This window comes from Gouania willdenowi, unplaced genomic scaffold, assembly GCF_900634775.1.
Source record: "Gouania willdenowi unplaced genomic scaffold, fGouWil2.1 scaffold_332_arrow_ctg1, whole genome shotgun sequence".
Lineage (NCBI taxonomy): Eukaryota > Metazoa > Chordata > Actinopteri > Blenniiformes > Gobiesocidae > Gouania > Gouania willdenowi.
Genome location: NW_021145094.1, coordinates 988555 through 1007389, shown reverse-complemented (window position 1 = coordinate 1007389; position 18835 = coordinate 988555). Strand labels below are relative to the sequence as shown.

Here is an 18835-nt window from a genome sequence, read left to right as displayed (position 1 = left end):
ACTGTATACTATGTTGTAAAATAATTTCCTGGATAGCAGTGGCTATTATTCAGATTCAGGTTCCATCTGTTTTATTATACGAGCGTGTGAGGTAAATAAATCCCTGATAGTGGACGGTACAGGTGAGCTGTACTAGATTCCTCATGTTTATTATAAGGGAATCATCTATAAAGTAATGAACAACAGTGTTATGTAATAAAGTCCATCCAACACTTCACTTTAAATGAACAGGATGTGAACTTTTCAACGATCAATCCATATTAGGTTCACCTGACTCTTCTGATTGTTTTTATACATGAAAATAATACATTATGAATATCAACTTGTGCTAATGCATGAATGAGCACAGCACTGGTTCTGACACCACTCTGTTGTCATGACGACGGGAGCTATTTTAAACAGCACTGTTGAGTTCCTTCACTTCTCAGTCACATGGTCTCTGCTGACTGAGTGTTGATCATTGCATATAGACTAGTGTAAGCAGTCTGATACTGTATATAACAGTACATATTCTTATTTAGATCTTTGTCTATGTTGCAGGATGATCATATTGTAAAATTAACAATGTGACACTTTACGACAAAAGCAGGAACAAGTCGTCACACAAGTCGACAAAACGCACCAAAACCTTAAATTGGTGAGAAAATGGTCAAATATGGGATTGTCTACCCATGTTCCAGTGCATTACCATCCTGATTTAAAAAAGAATTTGGATTTCCTATAAAGTCATCAAAATGATGGTTCTATAAATCATTTATTTATTCATCTGAATAATATCCACTGTTATCCAGAAACGTTTATTATTATTATTATTATAGTCATCTTAAAGATGGAAATCCTGCTTTTAATCACTAATAAAATGGTTCAAAGTGACCAAAAATGGTGGAAAAGGAGGTGAAATGGGATTTAAAAACCACAGAAATTGGTTAAAAGTTACAAATTGTGGATAATGGAATTAAAAATGTAGTGAAAATTAGTTTAAATTAGTAAACTAAGTTCACATATTGAGAAATAAATATGTTAAATGAAAAATGTTTTATTATTCAACAAATGAACATTTATTATCACATAAACCAACAAAAGTGCCACTAATTGAATTTAAACTGTTGAACCATGTTACAGTTCTATGTACAGTTTTACACATATGTACTTAGTTATTAGTTAGGATGCAGGACGCCTCCTCATTAACTCCTCCTACAGCTTTTGTTCTATTTTGACAAATCTTCTATCAAAATATTCAGAAAGTTCCCAAGATTTATGCTTGTACTTTTATCATTTGTAATTGACAGCACCACTGTAGCCACGACCATCACAGCCCTCAGTGCAGAGCAAACACTAGATAGTGTAAAACTATAAAAACATCATAAAACATAACAATCCTAAAACTGTAAAAACATCATAAAACACAACAATCCTAAAACTGTAAAAACATAATAATCCTAAAACTGTAAAAACATCATGAAACATAACAATCCTAAAACTATAAAAACATCATAAAACATAACAATCCTAAAACTGTAAAAACATCATAAAACACAACAATCCTAAAACTGTAAAAACATAATAATCCTAAAACTGTAAAAACAACATAAAACATAACAATCCTAAAACTGTAAAAACAACATAAAACATAACAATCCTAAAACTGTAAAAACATCATAAAACATAACAATCCTAAAACTGTAAAAACAACATAAAACATAACAATCCTAAAACTGTAAAAACATCATAAAACATAACAATCCTAAAACTATAAAAACAACATAAAACATAACAATCCTAAAACTGTAAAAACATAACAATCCTAAAACTGTAAAAACATAACAATCCTAAAACTGTAAAAACAACATAAAACATAACAATCCTAAAACTATAAAAACATCATAAATTATTGTCGTTTTGTGTCATCGTGTCTATTGTTGTCGTTTTGTGTCATCGTGTCTATTGTTGTCGTTTTGTGTCATCGTGTCTATTGTTGTCGTTTTGTGTCATCGTGTCTATTGTTGTCGTTTTGTGTCATCGTGTGTATTGTTGTCGTTTTGTGTCATCGTGTGTATTGTTGTCGTTTTGTGTCATCGTGTGTATTGTTGTCGTTTTGTCATCGTGTGTATTGTTGTCGTGTATGTTTGTGTTGTGTGGTTTTGGAGTCATTTGTGTCTATTGTTGTCGTTTTGTGTCATCGTGTCTATTGGTGTCGTTTTGTGTCATCGTGTCTATTGTTGTCGTTTTGTGTCATCGTGTCTATTGTTGTCGTTTTGTGTCATCGTGTGTATTGTTGTCGTTTTGTGTCATCGTGTGTATTGTTGTCGTTTTGTGTCATCGTGTGTATTGTTGTCGTGTATGTTTGTGTTGTGTGGTTTTGGAGTCATTTGTGTCTATTGTTGTGGTTTTGTGTCATTGTGTGTATGTTTGTGTTGTGTGGTTTTGGAGTCATTGAGTCTATGTTGTCGTTTTGTGTCATTGTGTCTATTGTTGTCATTGTGTGTATGTTGTCATTTTGTGTCTATTGTTGTCATTGTGTGTATGTTGTCGTGTATGTTGTGTGGTTTTGGAGTCATTGTGTGTATTGTTGTCGTTTTGTGTATGTTGTGTGGTTTTGGAGTCATTGTGTGTATTGTTGTCGTTTTGTGTATGTTGTGTGGTTTTGGAGTCATTGTGTGTATTGTTGTCGTTTTGTGTATGTTGTGTGGTTTTGGAGTCATTGTGTGTATTGTTGTCGTGTATGTTGTGTGGTTTTGGAGTCATTTGTGTGTATTGTTGTCATTGTGTGTATGTTGTTGTGTATGTTTTGGAGTCATGTGTGTGTATTGTAACTCTACACATGTATTAATTCCAAACACAGAGTCATTAACACCTTTATTAAAACATCACAACTAATCAATGTGTTGAAGCAGTAAGAAAAAGGCGGCGTGGGGACCCTCAGACGGTCTTCTGCTGGCCCTTCTTTCCAATCAGAGACTTGTGGATGTGGGGGATCACGCCTACAAAACACAACATTTACATCAATTCATATCCCTACAATTACATGAAATTCATATTCATCATATACAAAAATAAACTCATGGTTAAGAATATTCTCAATGAAGGAATGATTAAGAACCAACAACAATAATGGTTTTAAACCAGTGTCTGTACTGAGATTATAACCCTAACCCAATACAATAAACAATTATATACGTGTCAGCTCACTTTCAAAACACATTTAGTGTGTTTTCAGTGACATTTAGTGTGTTTTCAGTGACATTTAGTGTGTTTTCAGTGACATTTAGTGTGTTTTCAGTGACATTTAGTGTGTTTTTAGTGACATTTAGTGTGTTTTCAGTGACATTTAGTGTGTTTTCAGTGACATTTAGCGTGTTTTTAGTGACATTTAGTGTTTTCAGTGACATTTAGTGTGTTTTTAGTGACATTTAGTGTGTTTTTAGTGACATTTAGTGTGTTTTCAGTGACATTTAGTGTGTTTTCAGTGACATTAGTGGTTCAGTGACATTTAGTGTGTTTTCAGTGACATTTAGTGTGTTTTCAGTGACATTTAGTGTGTTTTTAGTGACATTTAGTGTGTTTTCAGTGACATTTAGTGTGTTTTCAGTGACATTTAGTGTGTTTTTAGTGACATTTAGTGTGTTTTTAGTGACATTTAGTGTGTTTTCAGTGACATTTAGTGTGTTTTTAGTGACATTTAGTGTGTTTTCAGTGACATTTAGTGTGTTTTCAGTGACATTTAGTGTGTTTTCAGTGACATTTAGTGTGTTTTCAGTGACATTTAGTGTGTTTTCAGTGACATTTAGTGTTTTTAGTGACATTTAGTGTGTTTTTAGTGACATTTAGTGTGTTTTCAGTGACATTTAGTGTGTTTTTAGTGACATTTAGTGTGTTTTTGGTGACATTTAGTCTGATTTTTGTATTATTCAGTTTTTTTTTATCTCATTTTGTATGGTAAATGGTAAAAATGGTAAATGGACTTGATTTATATAGATCTTTATCACCACTGAAACAGTCTCAAAGCGCTTTACATATCAGCTCATTCACCAGTGGGACAGGACTGACATGCAAGGCACTAGTCGACCACTGGGAGCAACTTAGGGTTCAGTGTCTTGCCCAAGGACACTTCGACACATAGTCAGGTACTGGGATCAAACCCCCAACCTCTCGATCAGAAGACGACCCTCTACCACCTGAGCCACGGTCGCCCGTGTTGGTATTAAATGATTTTTTCTCAGTGTGTATTTTATGTGTCTGTTATTTGTGTGTATTTTTGTAGTGATCGTGTGTGTGTTTTGTGTTGATAGAAGGTTCTATGTTTTTCTATATGTCCCAGCATTGGTCTAGATCAGGGGTGGACAAACTTTTTGTCTCAGGGGTCACATGGACTTTTAAAAATATACAGATGGGTGGGGCCAGCACCCCATTCATACATACATTCTTCTTCTTGTCTAAAGAAGAAATTTATAAAACTTCTGTACTTTTACATTTGTTTTTTTATGCAGGTAAATCATTTCATTTAGTTTTTCAGTTTTGATTTATTTATGAAATATACTGGCATTATGAAACATGATGATACTTATTCCCTGTTAGTTTTTTAATTCAGATCATGAGTTTAATTTAGTTTTTGATTTATTATGAAATATTACTTGTTCCCTGTTGGTTCAACACATAACATGTGTTATTTGTCAGGATTATTTGGGGGGAAATGGGCACAGGGGGGGGGGGGGACACATTATATATGTGTGTGTAAAAGTAGCTCAGTTAAATGAAAAGTAATTGCTTGAAAAAACCCTCCAACATAATTTGTTAATAATGGTTATTATCATAATTAGCAGCATGTTTGGAGGAAAAGTGACAGTGGATGTTTTATTCCTTTAAACTACAACAGTTTCTTTATAAATAATAAGAAGAAACAGACAAAAGTATTTACTTGTCCGTTCATTAATAAACACTCACTGTTAACTCTTCTTTTCTTTGGGCCACTCACTGTTGTAGATGTGTATCGCTGTGTTAGCGCTGTGGTTTTGCACCGTCAACCTCCACCTGGCTCTAAGGCGCTACGCTGCCTTAGAGCCAGGTGTATTCACGCAACACCACGTGATCCCACAATAAAACATCAACAAACAGTTTACTTTGATTATTATTATTATTATGTGGAAGAAGTGTTTGTCTGACCAGATATCTAAGTTTCTGCTTCTACCATCAGTAAGTTCTTCTTCTTCTTTGTGGGTGTGTGATGGTGGTGACCAATCTAACTCTGCTTTCTTCATCATCTTACATGTTCTGTCCATACCTAGTAGGATGCCAGGCATCACAGGACTAAGTCAAAGGAATACAGTCATAATTATGATATTATAACAGACTGAGTCCTAATGTTCCACATGTAGTTTATTCAACGAGTGTTGTGGTTTCCTATGGCCATGAAGGCATCATAGTTACATGCAGCTTTCTCTGCTAATGTTCGTCTTTGTTTACATGTGTTCTGTGTGTTGATTGGCTGGGAGGGTGGGCGTAAGTGGAGATTAGTCATTGATCTCATCAACACCCGTGGGAACATTTGGTTACCACGGGTGTTGATGAGATCAATGACGGAGTAAGACGGATCATTTTGTGTTTTAATTGTTTATTTTGGCTTTGACGGGCCAAATGTGAACCGCGGGCCGTAGTTTGACCACCTATGGTCTAGTGTGTGTGTGTGTGTGTGTGTGTGTGTGTACCTCCTCCAGCGATGGTGGCCTTGATGAGTGAATCCAGCTCTTCATCTCCTCTGATGGCCAGCTGTAGATGACGTGGAGTGATACGCTTCACCTTCAGGTCCTTGGAGGCGTTGCCCGCTAACTCCAACACCTGAGGACACGCCCACAATTACTCATGATGATGGCGGAGAATGAGGAGGAGCTCTTCCTCATGGTCCTCAGTGATCTGTTTTATACACATTTATAAACTATATACAGTATAATGAAGAGAGCTGCTTGTTAAACAATGACTGATGATGTATCAGGGCCCTAGCTCCGCCCTCTTTCAAACAGTAGTATGACCTACATGTGCTGCTTGGGTATCTACGTGGTTGACTTTGACATCTTCACAGTGCAACCAACCATCCCCTGTGTGATGGTCTGAACGTGTCTACTCTCCAAAGGTTCTGTAGCAGATGATGGTGTGAAGACAACTAAGGTCACCTCAACATCTGCTGACAATGAAAAGAAGTCCTTCTACAGTTTGGCCACCATCACATAGAGGCAACGTGAGAAAATGATCATTAAATAATGATGAATCAATATTTACTTATACACACTTCATACTTTTATTTTAGAGTATCTGAAACTATGAGTTTCATGCAAAGTGAAGGTAATATTCTTTTCCTATGTGAGGTACAAAGACATTTTATTGTGAGGAAGGACTAACACACCTACCTACCAACCAACCAACCAACCAACCAGGTCTGATGACAGAGACTCTCAGAGGGATTCAAACCAAGAACCTGAAGCTAACAGAGAACGTTTGGTGGCAGAACAAACCCTGCCGCAGTAGCACCACCAGAGATGATCATCTACCACTCAGAGCCATACTGGTGAACTCAGGAGGAACCATTTCCAACAACAGGATGAAAATCATCCCACAATGTTTCTCAACAAATCATAGACATTAGACACTGATATTTATGTTGTTACTATTTTATTTTACATGTGAAGCAACATTCTATGATTTATTTTATTAATCAGAAGTTCTAAGTGGTTTGCTAAGCCATGTTCTCAGGTATTAATGATTTAGTAACTTCTGATTTTGTTACCTGACATGATAAAGTCAGTGTTGCAGATAAATATTGATTTTCTGCACTATTTAGCCTTAAATATCGTTACTAATAACAGGTAAGATACAGTTGTTCCATAACTGAATAGATGCTGTATTGTCCCTGCAGGGTTTCTCTATAGCACCCATCATATCTACAATCAATCCATGTGATCGCATCAGTGATCAGCAACATAAAACCTGATCAAAGCATCCCTAATTATGATTGAGTAAAGTCAAATACATTTTTTACTATCTCATAATTATGAGATGGTAAAAATCTTATTATAGTAGAACAGATTTATGAAATAGATGTGCAGTCATTAGGTGATTATGAAGAATACAGAATTATTATAAATTATTAGTCTCTCCAGGAGTATTTTTAGTAATGGTTACGCTGAAACGTATGATTTCACAGGACATTTTTCCAAAAGTCGCAATTTTTTTTTCAGCCTTAAACATACTTTACTCACAATTACGTTAATTGTTTCTACCATTTATAAATACATATTGAGCAGACATGCAAATACTTTATTATTTTAGCTGATACACTGATCATACCCTGAATAAAAACAGTTTTTAATCACAAGTGCAATACAACAATACTGAACTTAAGGAATGTTAACGTGCACAACATCAACCTGTCATGGAGACATATTTATTTCATAAAAACAGTAAGCATTAACGTACATACTGTATGTAATCACATTGTGTACTTCCTGTTTGTTCTCCCACATGTGCACTCTTATGAAGCGACGTTCTGTTTTACACGTCCTTAGCCAATATCTAGGTATTTCTATCACACACACGACTCCACTGAATGTTTCTACCGGCACTGGTTGAAAACAGAAGGCATTTTCTTCTTCTTCGTAGGTTCCTAGTAAGCAGCGCAAAGCATAGACATAATATACATAGACGCACCACTCTAGAGGCCGGCAGCAGTCGATGCGGCGTCTACGTATACATGTCTATGGCACAAAGCCATAGCCATAGTACATCCTCCGCTACTTCCGTAGCAACTCCAAGCGCTAAAATAACGATAAGCGGCCGCATATTTGTTTTTTGTAGCGAAGTTGCAGGAAAGCTGTGGGCTTTTGGAAAAATTGTAATTTTATCATCATTGTGCCCTAGTTTTTAATCAGTTCAATTCTTGATTTGGTCCACTTTTGTGTAATTGTGACAAATTGTCAAATTTCCCCCACGATTTTCAAATTCATGTGATATAAACAAAAGAAAACTACATTAATCTACAGCTAGATTCCCCTCAAAATAATTCATTAAAATGGGTTAATTAGAGATAAATCTACTGCTGGATTATTTAGTCATTTACACAATAATCATTTGTTTTTCTGCAGGTCAAAGTGGATGATCTGAAGTGCAATAATACAGTAATAGAGTACATAAGTTACAGTATGTCAATAACAAGATAGTACCACGTGTAATGGACATTTCATGGGCGTAGACAATTGTGAGCCTAAATTAAACATGTCACATATATATCTATTATATTATATATGTCTGTGTGTATACTGTGTGTAGTGCAGATGTTTATAGATGAACTGTTTGCATTGATGGACATTAAATATACATTATAAAGTGGTACGTCAGTGAAAGCTGAGCCCCTCAGACCTGTAATAACCCATCAACGTAGCCAAGTAGCTACTACACCAGGGTTCAATTACAATTGGAATTGATGACTAATTACCATTATGACAAGACTTTTGTTGTTTTAATCATAATTAAATGGTAATTGATCATTGATAATTGATTTTAAAACTGTCAATTACTATTTAATTGTGATGAAAAACTGAGGAATCATGTTCCAGTTCTACAGATGGTCCACTGTCACTGTGCACCACACGCACACATGCACCTGTGCAGCGCATCCAAGTTTAATTACGACTCAATTACAGTGCGTTCTTTGTGTGTGTGTGTTTGTTTTTGGCGTGTTACTATGACCTCCATTAAAGCCAATGAAACTGTGATAACGGCCAGTCACGTCATTACAATTGGCTGCAGGTGAGTGTGCAGAGTATAAACACAATGTGCTCCTTTGGAATGGGCTATGAACAGAGCCAGACATAACCAGTCGATCACTGAGTTCACGCTCACATTGAGAGCAGCAGTAAAAATGAAGAACGTGCTGAGCTCAGCAATAGATCGTACACATCAGAATCAGGACAGATGTTCAGCTGTGGTTCTCCCAGGGCAGTGGTCTGCAACCTGTGGTTCTGGGGCCTAATGTGGCCCTTTGACTCTTATACAATGGCTCCCTATAGCTTTAAAAAACTATTGAAATAAATAGTTATTTTTTACAGAAGTTATTAATGATTAATGACAAATAAAATAATGATAAAACTATTTGTTAACGTAAAATAAATCGAGGTTGTACAATGACTCAGCACATTCCTACAACATCTACAGACCATCAACTTTCCTGCACCTGTGACTAACCTTAAGTTTTAAGAAACTAAACCAACAAAAACACTATTTCTGGAAGAAAATACATATTTAATTGTGTGGGAACAGATTCATTTAACCACCAATGTACAGGTTAAATATGTATGTTTTATGAAATGAGTAATTAGCATATAATTCTAACTGTATATAATGTATCTGAATATCAAAGTGAATTTCTGTGATTGCAACCATGTCGGAAATGAACTGAATAAATAAAAATAAAATAAATAAATAATTCATGGTGAAACAATGCAGATGATGAGTTGGTTATGTTACTGTTAACTTAATTCATGTACAGCATTTCTGTACAATAATAAAACAGAATATATATGTAACCTGTTGTTATGCTTTGATGTTATTTTAAAAAATGTTACGTCTTCTTTTAAAATGATATAAAATAAATGACCTGTTATTTCAGCCACTGATTGTTGCAGAAAAACTTAATGACAATAAAACATTTAGAAAATATATCTCAAGTCATTGTCAATCTTTACTTCATATAAAACTACGGTACGTTAGTTAAGTCAACTATTCATCAGCATGTGTGGCTACGCTGTACACCAGTGTTTCCCCAACCTTTTTTGTCTCATGTACCCCTGAGGCCTCTCTTCAGATTAGGAGAACCCCTTCATCACTACAATTTAGTAACCTTTCCTGTTTTATTTACATATTAATAGCTTGAAAATGTGTAACACACACTAAATATCAATTTTGTGCATTACAATTATTGTATAGCAGAGAATATATTTACCTAAAGTTTGTGTAATGTGCATAACATGTTGGTAACAATTTAGTAGGATATTAAGGCCACAATATTGTTTATTTCATTAATGCAGTTTATTGTCAATGAGTGGAAAAGCTGTTGGTTAAGCATGTACAGTGTCTGAAATAGGCTTAAACATGACTCAGCATGTTGGAAATAGATTCATCAATGTTTCCACGTACCCCCTACAATGTGTTCACGTACCCCTGGTTGGGAACCACTGCTGTACACTACCCCCACCACCCCACCCGTTCAAAAAAAGGGTGCAACCACTGGTAAAGTTAGTGTAGCGTTCTGAATTATGATTACGTGATTAGCATTTTGACTAATTACAATGATTATTTTCCCCTGAAAGTTAATTACATTTAATCACAATTACTGGGCCTGAAATAAATCACCTAATAAACATTGTAAGGGTCATATGATCGCTTTAGCTCAGAAAAATTTATTCCAAAATGTTGACTTTTTTTGCCTTTCCCATTTTTATTATTTATAATGCCTGTGCTCATCATATCTGAACTAGTTTTTAGGGTCTTATGATATAATTACCCCAGAAAAATTGAAGTTGCCCCATTTTTATGCCTTATTTGCAAAATTTGTGTGATTTTTTTTTTTTTAAACATTTTTTATGCCTTAGTGAATGTTCAGCCCACTTTGTTATGCCTTGGTACAGACATTTAAAAATAAATAAATAAAATAACATTTCCATGACAATTACAATAGTCAAATTAAATTCAACTTTTTTTTTAAACTTTTTTGCCATTTGGAATTAAATTTAACCACAACTTCACAGTAAATACAATTGGGGGAATAAATGGCATTTACACAGGGTTAGAGTGTGTGACGGACCACACAGAAAACACACAAAAATACACACACACACAAAAAAAAAACAGACTAAAATAATCAAAATCACTAAAAACTCACAAACAGACAGAAATCTATAAAAACACAACAAAATAAAAACCATTCACCAGGCAATTCATTAAATTTACATTTTTATTTTTTTAAACAAATGTTGGCATTTATTTTAAAATGTGAGACTAATTACAATCATATTTATTATGTATTCAAATATAAGACTTGATTTAATGACAATTAAATCCTTATTTTTAGATGAATTTCAAACCTTCTAAGACTTTTTAAGGACCTGCGGGAACCCTGATTACAATTGTAATTAACTGAACCCAATTACAATTCAATTATGATTACAACAGCAAGATTTATTCTAATACAAATATAATTACATCACAATTGTAATTATTAATTACACGATTATAACCGACCCCAACCCTGAGTAAGTAGTACTTAGACATGGATAATTGAGGATGTAATTGAAATGTAATTGGTGGTGGTAGCCCTACCTCAGCGGTCAGGTACTCCAGGATAGCAGCGCTGTACACGGCTGCAGTGGCTCCGACCCGACCGTGGCTGGTGGTCCTGGACTTCAGGTGTCTGTGGATGCGACCCACCGGGAACTGTAGCGCACACACACACACACATATATACATATATATATATATATATATATATATATATATATATATATATATATATATATATATATATATTAACACACTAACTAACACACCTACCTGCAGTCCTGCTCTCTGGGAGCGGGAGATCGCTTTGGTCTTGGTTTTCCCCGAGTCTTTCCCGGCTTTACCTCCGGCCTGGAACACGAGCACACACACACGGTGGTTCCTCCGTTAGCTAGCATGCTAACGCTATGCTAATGCTAAGAGCAGCTAGCACAGTGCTATCGGACCGTGTCCTACTCACCATGGTTGAGGTCTCCTCAGCTCCGCCAGATCAACACACTGCAGCCCTAGCTTAGCTTAGCGTTAGCTTAGCTTTAGCATCGCTCGCTTTAAACGGGGAGGACGCTGAACCTAAACCCTCAGCCAATCACAGGCTGGTACGTGGCAGCGTTACGAAGCCGACTGCCAATTAAAAAGAGTCCAGTCCAGATGGCTCCTGGGTAATGTAGTTTTAAAGACAGAAGCTTCCTTTGTTTGGAGCAGTTTATTGTTAATAATTTACAGTCAATAATTCATCATGTTTGTCCTCCAACTATTTAGTCCCATTAACCACTGGGATTAGTTTAACTTTAGTACTTTGTTTTTAGATGTGTTTCTTTTTTTATATATTTCTTTTGTTTTACATTTTTAACTTATTTTTTGTTTTTGCATATATTTTTTTATGATATATTTGTTTTTTGTTTTGTTTTATATTTGTTTTTTTTTATCATATCTTAGATTTTTATTTTTACTTTTTTACTTATTTTCTTGTTTTTGTTTTGATGTTTATTTTTATTATATATTTATTTGTTGTTTTGTTTTTATATTTGCTTTTTATTATGTATTGCTTTCTTTACTTTTTTACTTTGTTTTTTACTTATGTTTGGTGTTTTTTTGTACTTTTTTGTTTTTATATTCATTTTTTTATTGCATGTTTGATTTTTGTGGGGTTTTGTTTTGGGAGGATTAGTTTAGTTTTTATATTTACTTTTTTATAAAATAAGTAAAAATAAGAACCTGGTTTTATCAACAAACTATTCTATAATGTGAACAAAACAAAAATATGTATTTTGAAAACAGGCTAAATAATGTTGAAATCAGGATTCCTATTGATGGCAATCACATTAAACAAGTAAACAAAACTAAATATATTGGCGCTATACTAGACAACCAAACTAGTGAGCAAACGCATATTAAATATGTTCAAAAAAAGATTTTAAAAAGTATAGCTGTACTCAAAATAGTTTACTGTTCAATAATATTACCATATCTCACATACTGTTTAGCAGTTCCAGAAATTGTTTCTTGAAAAAACCTAGATTTTATAACTTAAGACAAAATGAACTATCGATCACTACACACACATACAACAAAAACCTATTCAGTGTGTCAGTCAGTGGCACCAGCTTATAGAACAGTTTGTGTGTCTTTAAAGCAATTTAAACATAAATACATAAAGTTCATCTTGTCCAAGCATACAGTAAGTGTCAAAGGGATAAAATTGTAAATACATGTGTACATACGTGTGTATGTGTGGATACATGAATGTGTAATTATATAGATATATATCAATGAGTTATGTCTGTATATATGTCTATTTATAGAGTAAATAGGTGTATATTATAAGAATATTACATGTATAGTGCTAGATATTACATGGGGTAGGATCATATAATTATATACTTCCTCCTACTCCTTTAGGAACATGTATAGGCTTCACCAGCAGGATTTTTATACCATTTGTTCTCCCCATTTTATTTTTTTTAAATTTATTTTCATTATTATTATTATTATTATTATTATTATTATTATTATTATTATTATTATTATTTATTTTTTCCATTGTGGTAGTTTTATTTTATTTTTTTTACTTTTTAACTTTATTTATTTATTGTTTAAAATCAGCAATAAAACATTTAAATCAGCAGTGAAAACATTGAAAATAAACAGTAAAAACATTTAAATCAACAATGTGATTTGTTTTGTTTTTTTCAAACAGAAAGACAGAAGATGAGGAACACACACAGACCACAACAGTTACTGTAGATGTGTCACAAAAACTGACGGAAATGGAGTAAGGAGGATTACAGGAAACAAGTAAAGCAACCACAGAGATGAGCACAGGGCTTAGACAGAGACTCCTGCACATATATATATATACATATCATTTGATGGTACAATTGATTAAGCACATATTGTCACATATTGGTCACATATTGGTCAGTTTGACCCTAAGCTGTTGTAGTTGTGAAAAACTGAGGTTTATTCCATAAAACAGGTTATGTTCAAACTCTGATTATGTTCAGGATTAAATGATGAAACTCTGAGTATCTCATTCCTAAACGTGAGGTATGTTCTTCTCTGAGTATGTTACCATAGCAATATTGTCCGTGAACTAAACCTGGTCACTGGCAGGTTTTATCAAAGAAACCCTGGGTTTCTACCTGGCTCCGCCCACCTGAACACTTTAATAAACCTTAACACTTTTCTCTGAAACACATTAGTGACATCACACACCACAGACGTGTTCACATCATTACTAATGTTGTGTTGATTTATGTTTTTTTTAATCAAACAGTAGTTTTCTTTCTAACATTGTAGATGTAGATCATTTAGTGAAACACACTGAGAGGTTGATCTACATTAAAACATCTACTGACGTCTGTAGTAAAGTTCACTGAATAAAAACCTGTAGATAATATAAAGGAGGAGATGATCATTTAAATTAATACACTTTTATTGTTTTATATTGTTATACAGTTAAATCTATAGATCATACATCAATGAAGTTATGATGTCACAGTGAAGTGTGATGCTGCTCTTGAAAGTGATGGGTCGTGGGTTTCTCGTCCCGCTTCAGTGTTTTTTTATGACATATTTTATGACGTAGAGATGAATCTGGTGATAATATGACATTAAAATCAATATAAATGATTAGATATGAAGCATCAGTCACTGTGTTTATATCCAGTGTAACAGGAGGACTCTCTATACAGACATCCTATGATGCTGACACGTCTCCTCAGACACATTTTATTATTATTATTCACCACTCATCACGTCACTGAAGAGATAAAGTGATGAAGTGATCATAAAGTGTTATTAATTACAGGTGATTTAATCACTATAATCACTGAAGACTGAACACATCTTTAGAACAGGATCATATTCATCAAACACAGGCTTATTTCACCATCAGGGTGAATATATCACTATCTTTCGTTTGGTTGTCATGGCAGTTTGAGTATTCTTTGATCCATTGATGATGGCTTTTTATCGCTCGCGTGCACGTCAGTAACCAAAGGTTTACATACTCAGGGATGATTAACCCACTTCATACCAGCTGTAATGGAATCAGATAAACAGAGTTTCCCATCGTTGGGTATGTTGACCTAGAGTTTATGGATAAACTCAGAGTTTGTTAAACCTCCTTTATGGAACACACCTCTGGTGTGTGTGTGTGTGTGTGTGTGTGTGTGTGTGTGTGTGTGACCTTACATTCCCTCACCTGCAGGGGCAGAGTTGATACTTTAGAGTTGATACATGACATGTATATTAATATATTAATAATATCATCATTTTGGAACAGCTCTTTCACAGTAAAAGTGACGTAGAGGAGGATGTGTCTGAGACAGAGGACTTTATAATGAATAACACCAAATATGTTACATAAAATGATATTTATATTTAATAAAACAAAGTAACTAGTGAAACAAATATATAATTTAAAAAATGAATATAAAAACTAAACAGAAAATGAAAACAACTATAATAAAAATAAACAAAAAAAAACAATTAAAAAAAACCCATCTAAAATAAAAACACAAAAAACATATACACGTATAACAAAAAACAAAATAAAAAACAAACACTGTTTAGCTCAGTGGGTAGAGCGCCCGCCCCATGTACAGAGGCTATAGTTCCTCACCTGCAGCGGGTCTGGGTTCGATTCCCGGCCTGGGTCCCTTTCCTGCGTGTTTCCCTGCTCTCTCTGACCCCTTTCCTGTCAAGTAACTGTCATATAAAGGCCACTAGAGCCAAAAAAATCCTTTAAAAAAAAAAAATAAATAAATAATTGAAAACACACATACTTCCTGTGGATTAGTCAAAGCTGGCCTGGATCTCAAGCCACGCCCCTTTCTCTTCGCTGTGGCCCCGCCCACAGCTGTCCGCGTGGGCTTCGCCCTTCCTTTCCCCAACAAAGAAAGACACGCGCTGATAGACTCCACTTCCGGTTGTAAACACCAGAACAATAGCTGAGAGAAACAAATATATATATATATGTATATATATATCACTCACTGCTCCAACTGAAATCAAATGTTTAGAAAACTACATAAAATATTATTTCTTTAAATTTTGTTTTAAAGAAAATATTAAAATAAAGTAGTAATTATCCATTTTTATGACATTTAATTAAACATATATTTAATTATTATACATTATATATAAATATCCATTTTATATTATATATATATTATTATATAAATAAAAATTATAATTATGAGAGAGCACACATTAAATTTAAGGCCCGGGGGTCAAATCTGGACCTTTAGAGCAGTGTTTCTCAAAAAGAGGTACGCCATCACACTACAGGATCGGTACTTATGTGTGTGTGTGAGAGAGAGCGAGAGAGGAAAAATGATAATTATACTATATACTGTATTACCAGCAACTCACCAAATGACAACAAAGGACAAAAAACACATAAAATAAGAGAAAAATATACTGAATAATAAAAAGAACAGATTAACAACAACAAAGCACACAAAACGACAACAAATACACACAATAAATGAGAAAAAATATACACAAGATCACTTCAATATATACAAAAAAATAACAGAGAAACAACTAAACAACACCAAAAACACACACAAAGTGAAAATACAATAATAAATAATAAAAACTATAGAAATAAATCTATTTAGAAGTCACTAAATGCTGTTTATTTACAAAATGAGATCCTTTAAAATGTGTTTATCACTCATTCATTCCATCATTATGATCTATAGATGTTTTTAAATAGAATTCTGAGTAAACTGTTGAAGTGGGACATACGGGGGTTTGGATTCAAACGTTAAAGAAAGGGAACTACAGCCAAAAAAGTTAGAGAACCACTGTTTTAGAACATTCATTTAGCAAAAAAAAAAAACTCAGATAAACCATGAATCATTGTGTAAAATACTAATATTACAATAAATGTCAATTATTACTAGTATCTTTGCTAGATATTTTCAAAATTAATACACAAATTCAATGAAACTCCACAATATTAGCAGGGCTCACATTTCCCCCATACACATTTATATCTGCATATACAGGCCCATGTGTTTTTTTTTCTTCCTTTTACTTATAATGCTTTTATTTTATTTTATTTTATTTTATTTTATTTTATTTTATTTTATTTTATTTTATTTTGTGTACATTTCCCCTTTGTGGACTAATACATCTTTATCTTTATGATGGTAGTCATTTTTTAATTTATTTATTTTTAGCTCAAATTATTAAAAGAAGCCTCAAATTTTCCCAAATCCTAATAATGTTCTGGGAAATATTTCACAAAATGTCCCCAAATTAGATTAAAAAAAATTGGGCACAAAATCCAATAATAATAAGAATAACAAATAATGTAAATAATAATAATAATTTTAAAAGGTATGATAAATGTGAAACACACCCTTTACAATCACCGTACATGTTTTCTCTTAATTAGATATGAATATGAAGTTTTAAAGAACATTGGAGATGTTAGTGATGGTTTAAAATGATCTGATCGTTATTAGCTGCTTATAACCAGTCTCCTGGTTTATATATTTATGATCATTTATTTTACCTCACTCATCACATTGTCTTTTTGCATATGTAGTTATTCTTGTTCTATCATATGTAATTATATTGTGTTGTTGTCGATTACATATTTCACTTTACAATTACATTTTTAATTACCCATGTTCAATTAAATTTTTAGTATATTATAATTATTATTTTTCCACTGAAATAAATTTACAATTGCTTTCTCAATGACTAAAGTTCAATTACATTTGTACTAACTTTTATAGCGTTGTGATGATTGTATGGTTTTTAATGTGTACGATGTAGTTTTAGCATCTTTGCATTATATTTTAGTGCATTTATTATAATATCTTATGTAAAAGCTTATCGAGGGACAAAAGTTGTAATTTATCAACGACTATAAACTCAGTTACATTCACAGTATTGTTACTCTGTAAAATGGTGTTTAAAAAGTAAATGGTGTTTAAAGTGGTTAGCACGTCCGCCTCACAGTATGAAGGTCCTGGGTTCAAGGCCTGGGGTGGACACCTGGTCCTTTCTGTGTGGAGTTTGCATGTTCTCCCCGTGCTGCGTGGGTTTCCTCCGGGTACTCCGGCTTCCTCCCACAATCCAAAAACATGACGGTAAGGTTGATTGGAGTCTCTAAATGGCCCATAGGAGTGAATGAGAGAGTGAATGGTTGTCTGTCTATGTCGCCCTGCGATGGACTGGCGCCCTGTCCAGGGTGTACCCCTGCCCAGCGTCCAATGAGAGCCGGAAATTTTCACTGGCAGACCCCCGTGACCCTGATAAACGGTAATTAGCGGGTTTGAAGATGGATGGATTGATGGATAGATGGATATCTATATAAATAATGTGTATAGGCTTTTTTTTTTTTTTTTACTTAATTTATTTTTTTTCTATTTATTTTTTTTATTTTTTTTTTTTTTTTGGGGGGGGGTCAGAGTCTACACTTGCCTAACCTAACGCCGGCCCTGCTCTTGAGTCAAATCAGTGCTGCTGAGTGACCGTCTGTGATTGTGTGCTTTATTTTGAAGGAACCTCGCGGTGTTCCGGTGTGCGCACCGGGGCTTGACGCCGTTTCCGGGGAGATTGACAGACGGCTCCGAGCAACGGTACCATCGGAGAACCATCGGAGAACCAGCGGAGGAGCTCCTGTTGTCCGCTCCAGCCTCCACCGTGCCTCGGAACAAGTTGTTGGGACCTGCGTTGGAGCGGTTGGAGGAGAAGAACCGGTGCTATGACGAGGCCCGGGCCACTCCCAGCCGAGTAGAGCCGGGCTAACGGTGGCTGCATGGCTGCCGGTGATGGAGCCCAGCTGCCGGCTACAGTAGCGGCCAGTAGCCGCAGTGTGGACAAGGCGCTGGACGAGGCTGCGGCCAGCGGGGCGCTCAACTTATCCAACCGAAAACTTAAGGAGTTCCCACGGAGCGCTAAGAACTACGACCTGTCCGACATCACGCACGCAGGTGAGTGTTCGCCCCGCTTTGATAAAGTTCCTAAAGGAGCTCCGAACACTTCC

At 34.7% G+C, this 18835-nt stretch overlaps 2 protein-coding genes across 4 annotated transcripts in view; one reads left to right on the top strand and one right to left on the bottom strand.

Annotated features, from left to right (window-relative positions):
- Positions 1-2839: 2839 nt before the first annotated feature.
- On the bottom strand, positions 2840-11925 carry LOC114459637 (histone H2A.Z). The gene is made up of 5 exons (XM_028441822.1): positions 11780-11925; positions 11593-11670; positions 11362-11475; positions 5703-5832; positions 2840-2981 (listed from the first exon to the last, which is right to left on the bottom strand). The coding sequence occupies exons 1-5, from the start codon at positions 11780-11782 to the stop codon at positions 2920-2922; spliced, it is 387 nt and encodes a 128-aa protein (XP_028297623.1). The 5' UTR covers positions 11783-11925; the 3' UTR covers positions 2840-2919.
- Positions 11926-18396: 6471 nt separating this feature from the next.
- The window catches only part of lrch4 (leucine-rich repeats and calponin homology (CH) domain containing 4), a 60241-nt gene continuing 59802 nt past the window's right edge, over positions 18397-18835 (top strand). For all 3 annotated transcript variants that reach the window (XM_028441815.1, XM_028441814.1, XM_028441812.1), the window contains exon 1: positions 18397-18782. In XM_028441815.1, coding sequence (XP_028297616.1) covers positions 18608-18782 — 175 coding nt within the window. In that variant the 5' untranslated portion in view covers positions 18397-18607. The remainder of the gene's footprint in view (positions 18783-18835) is intronic.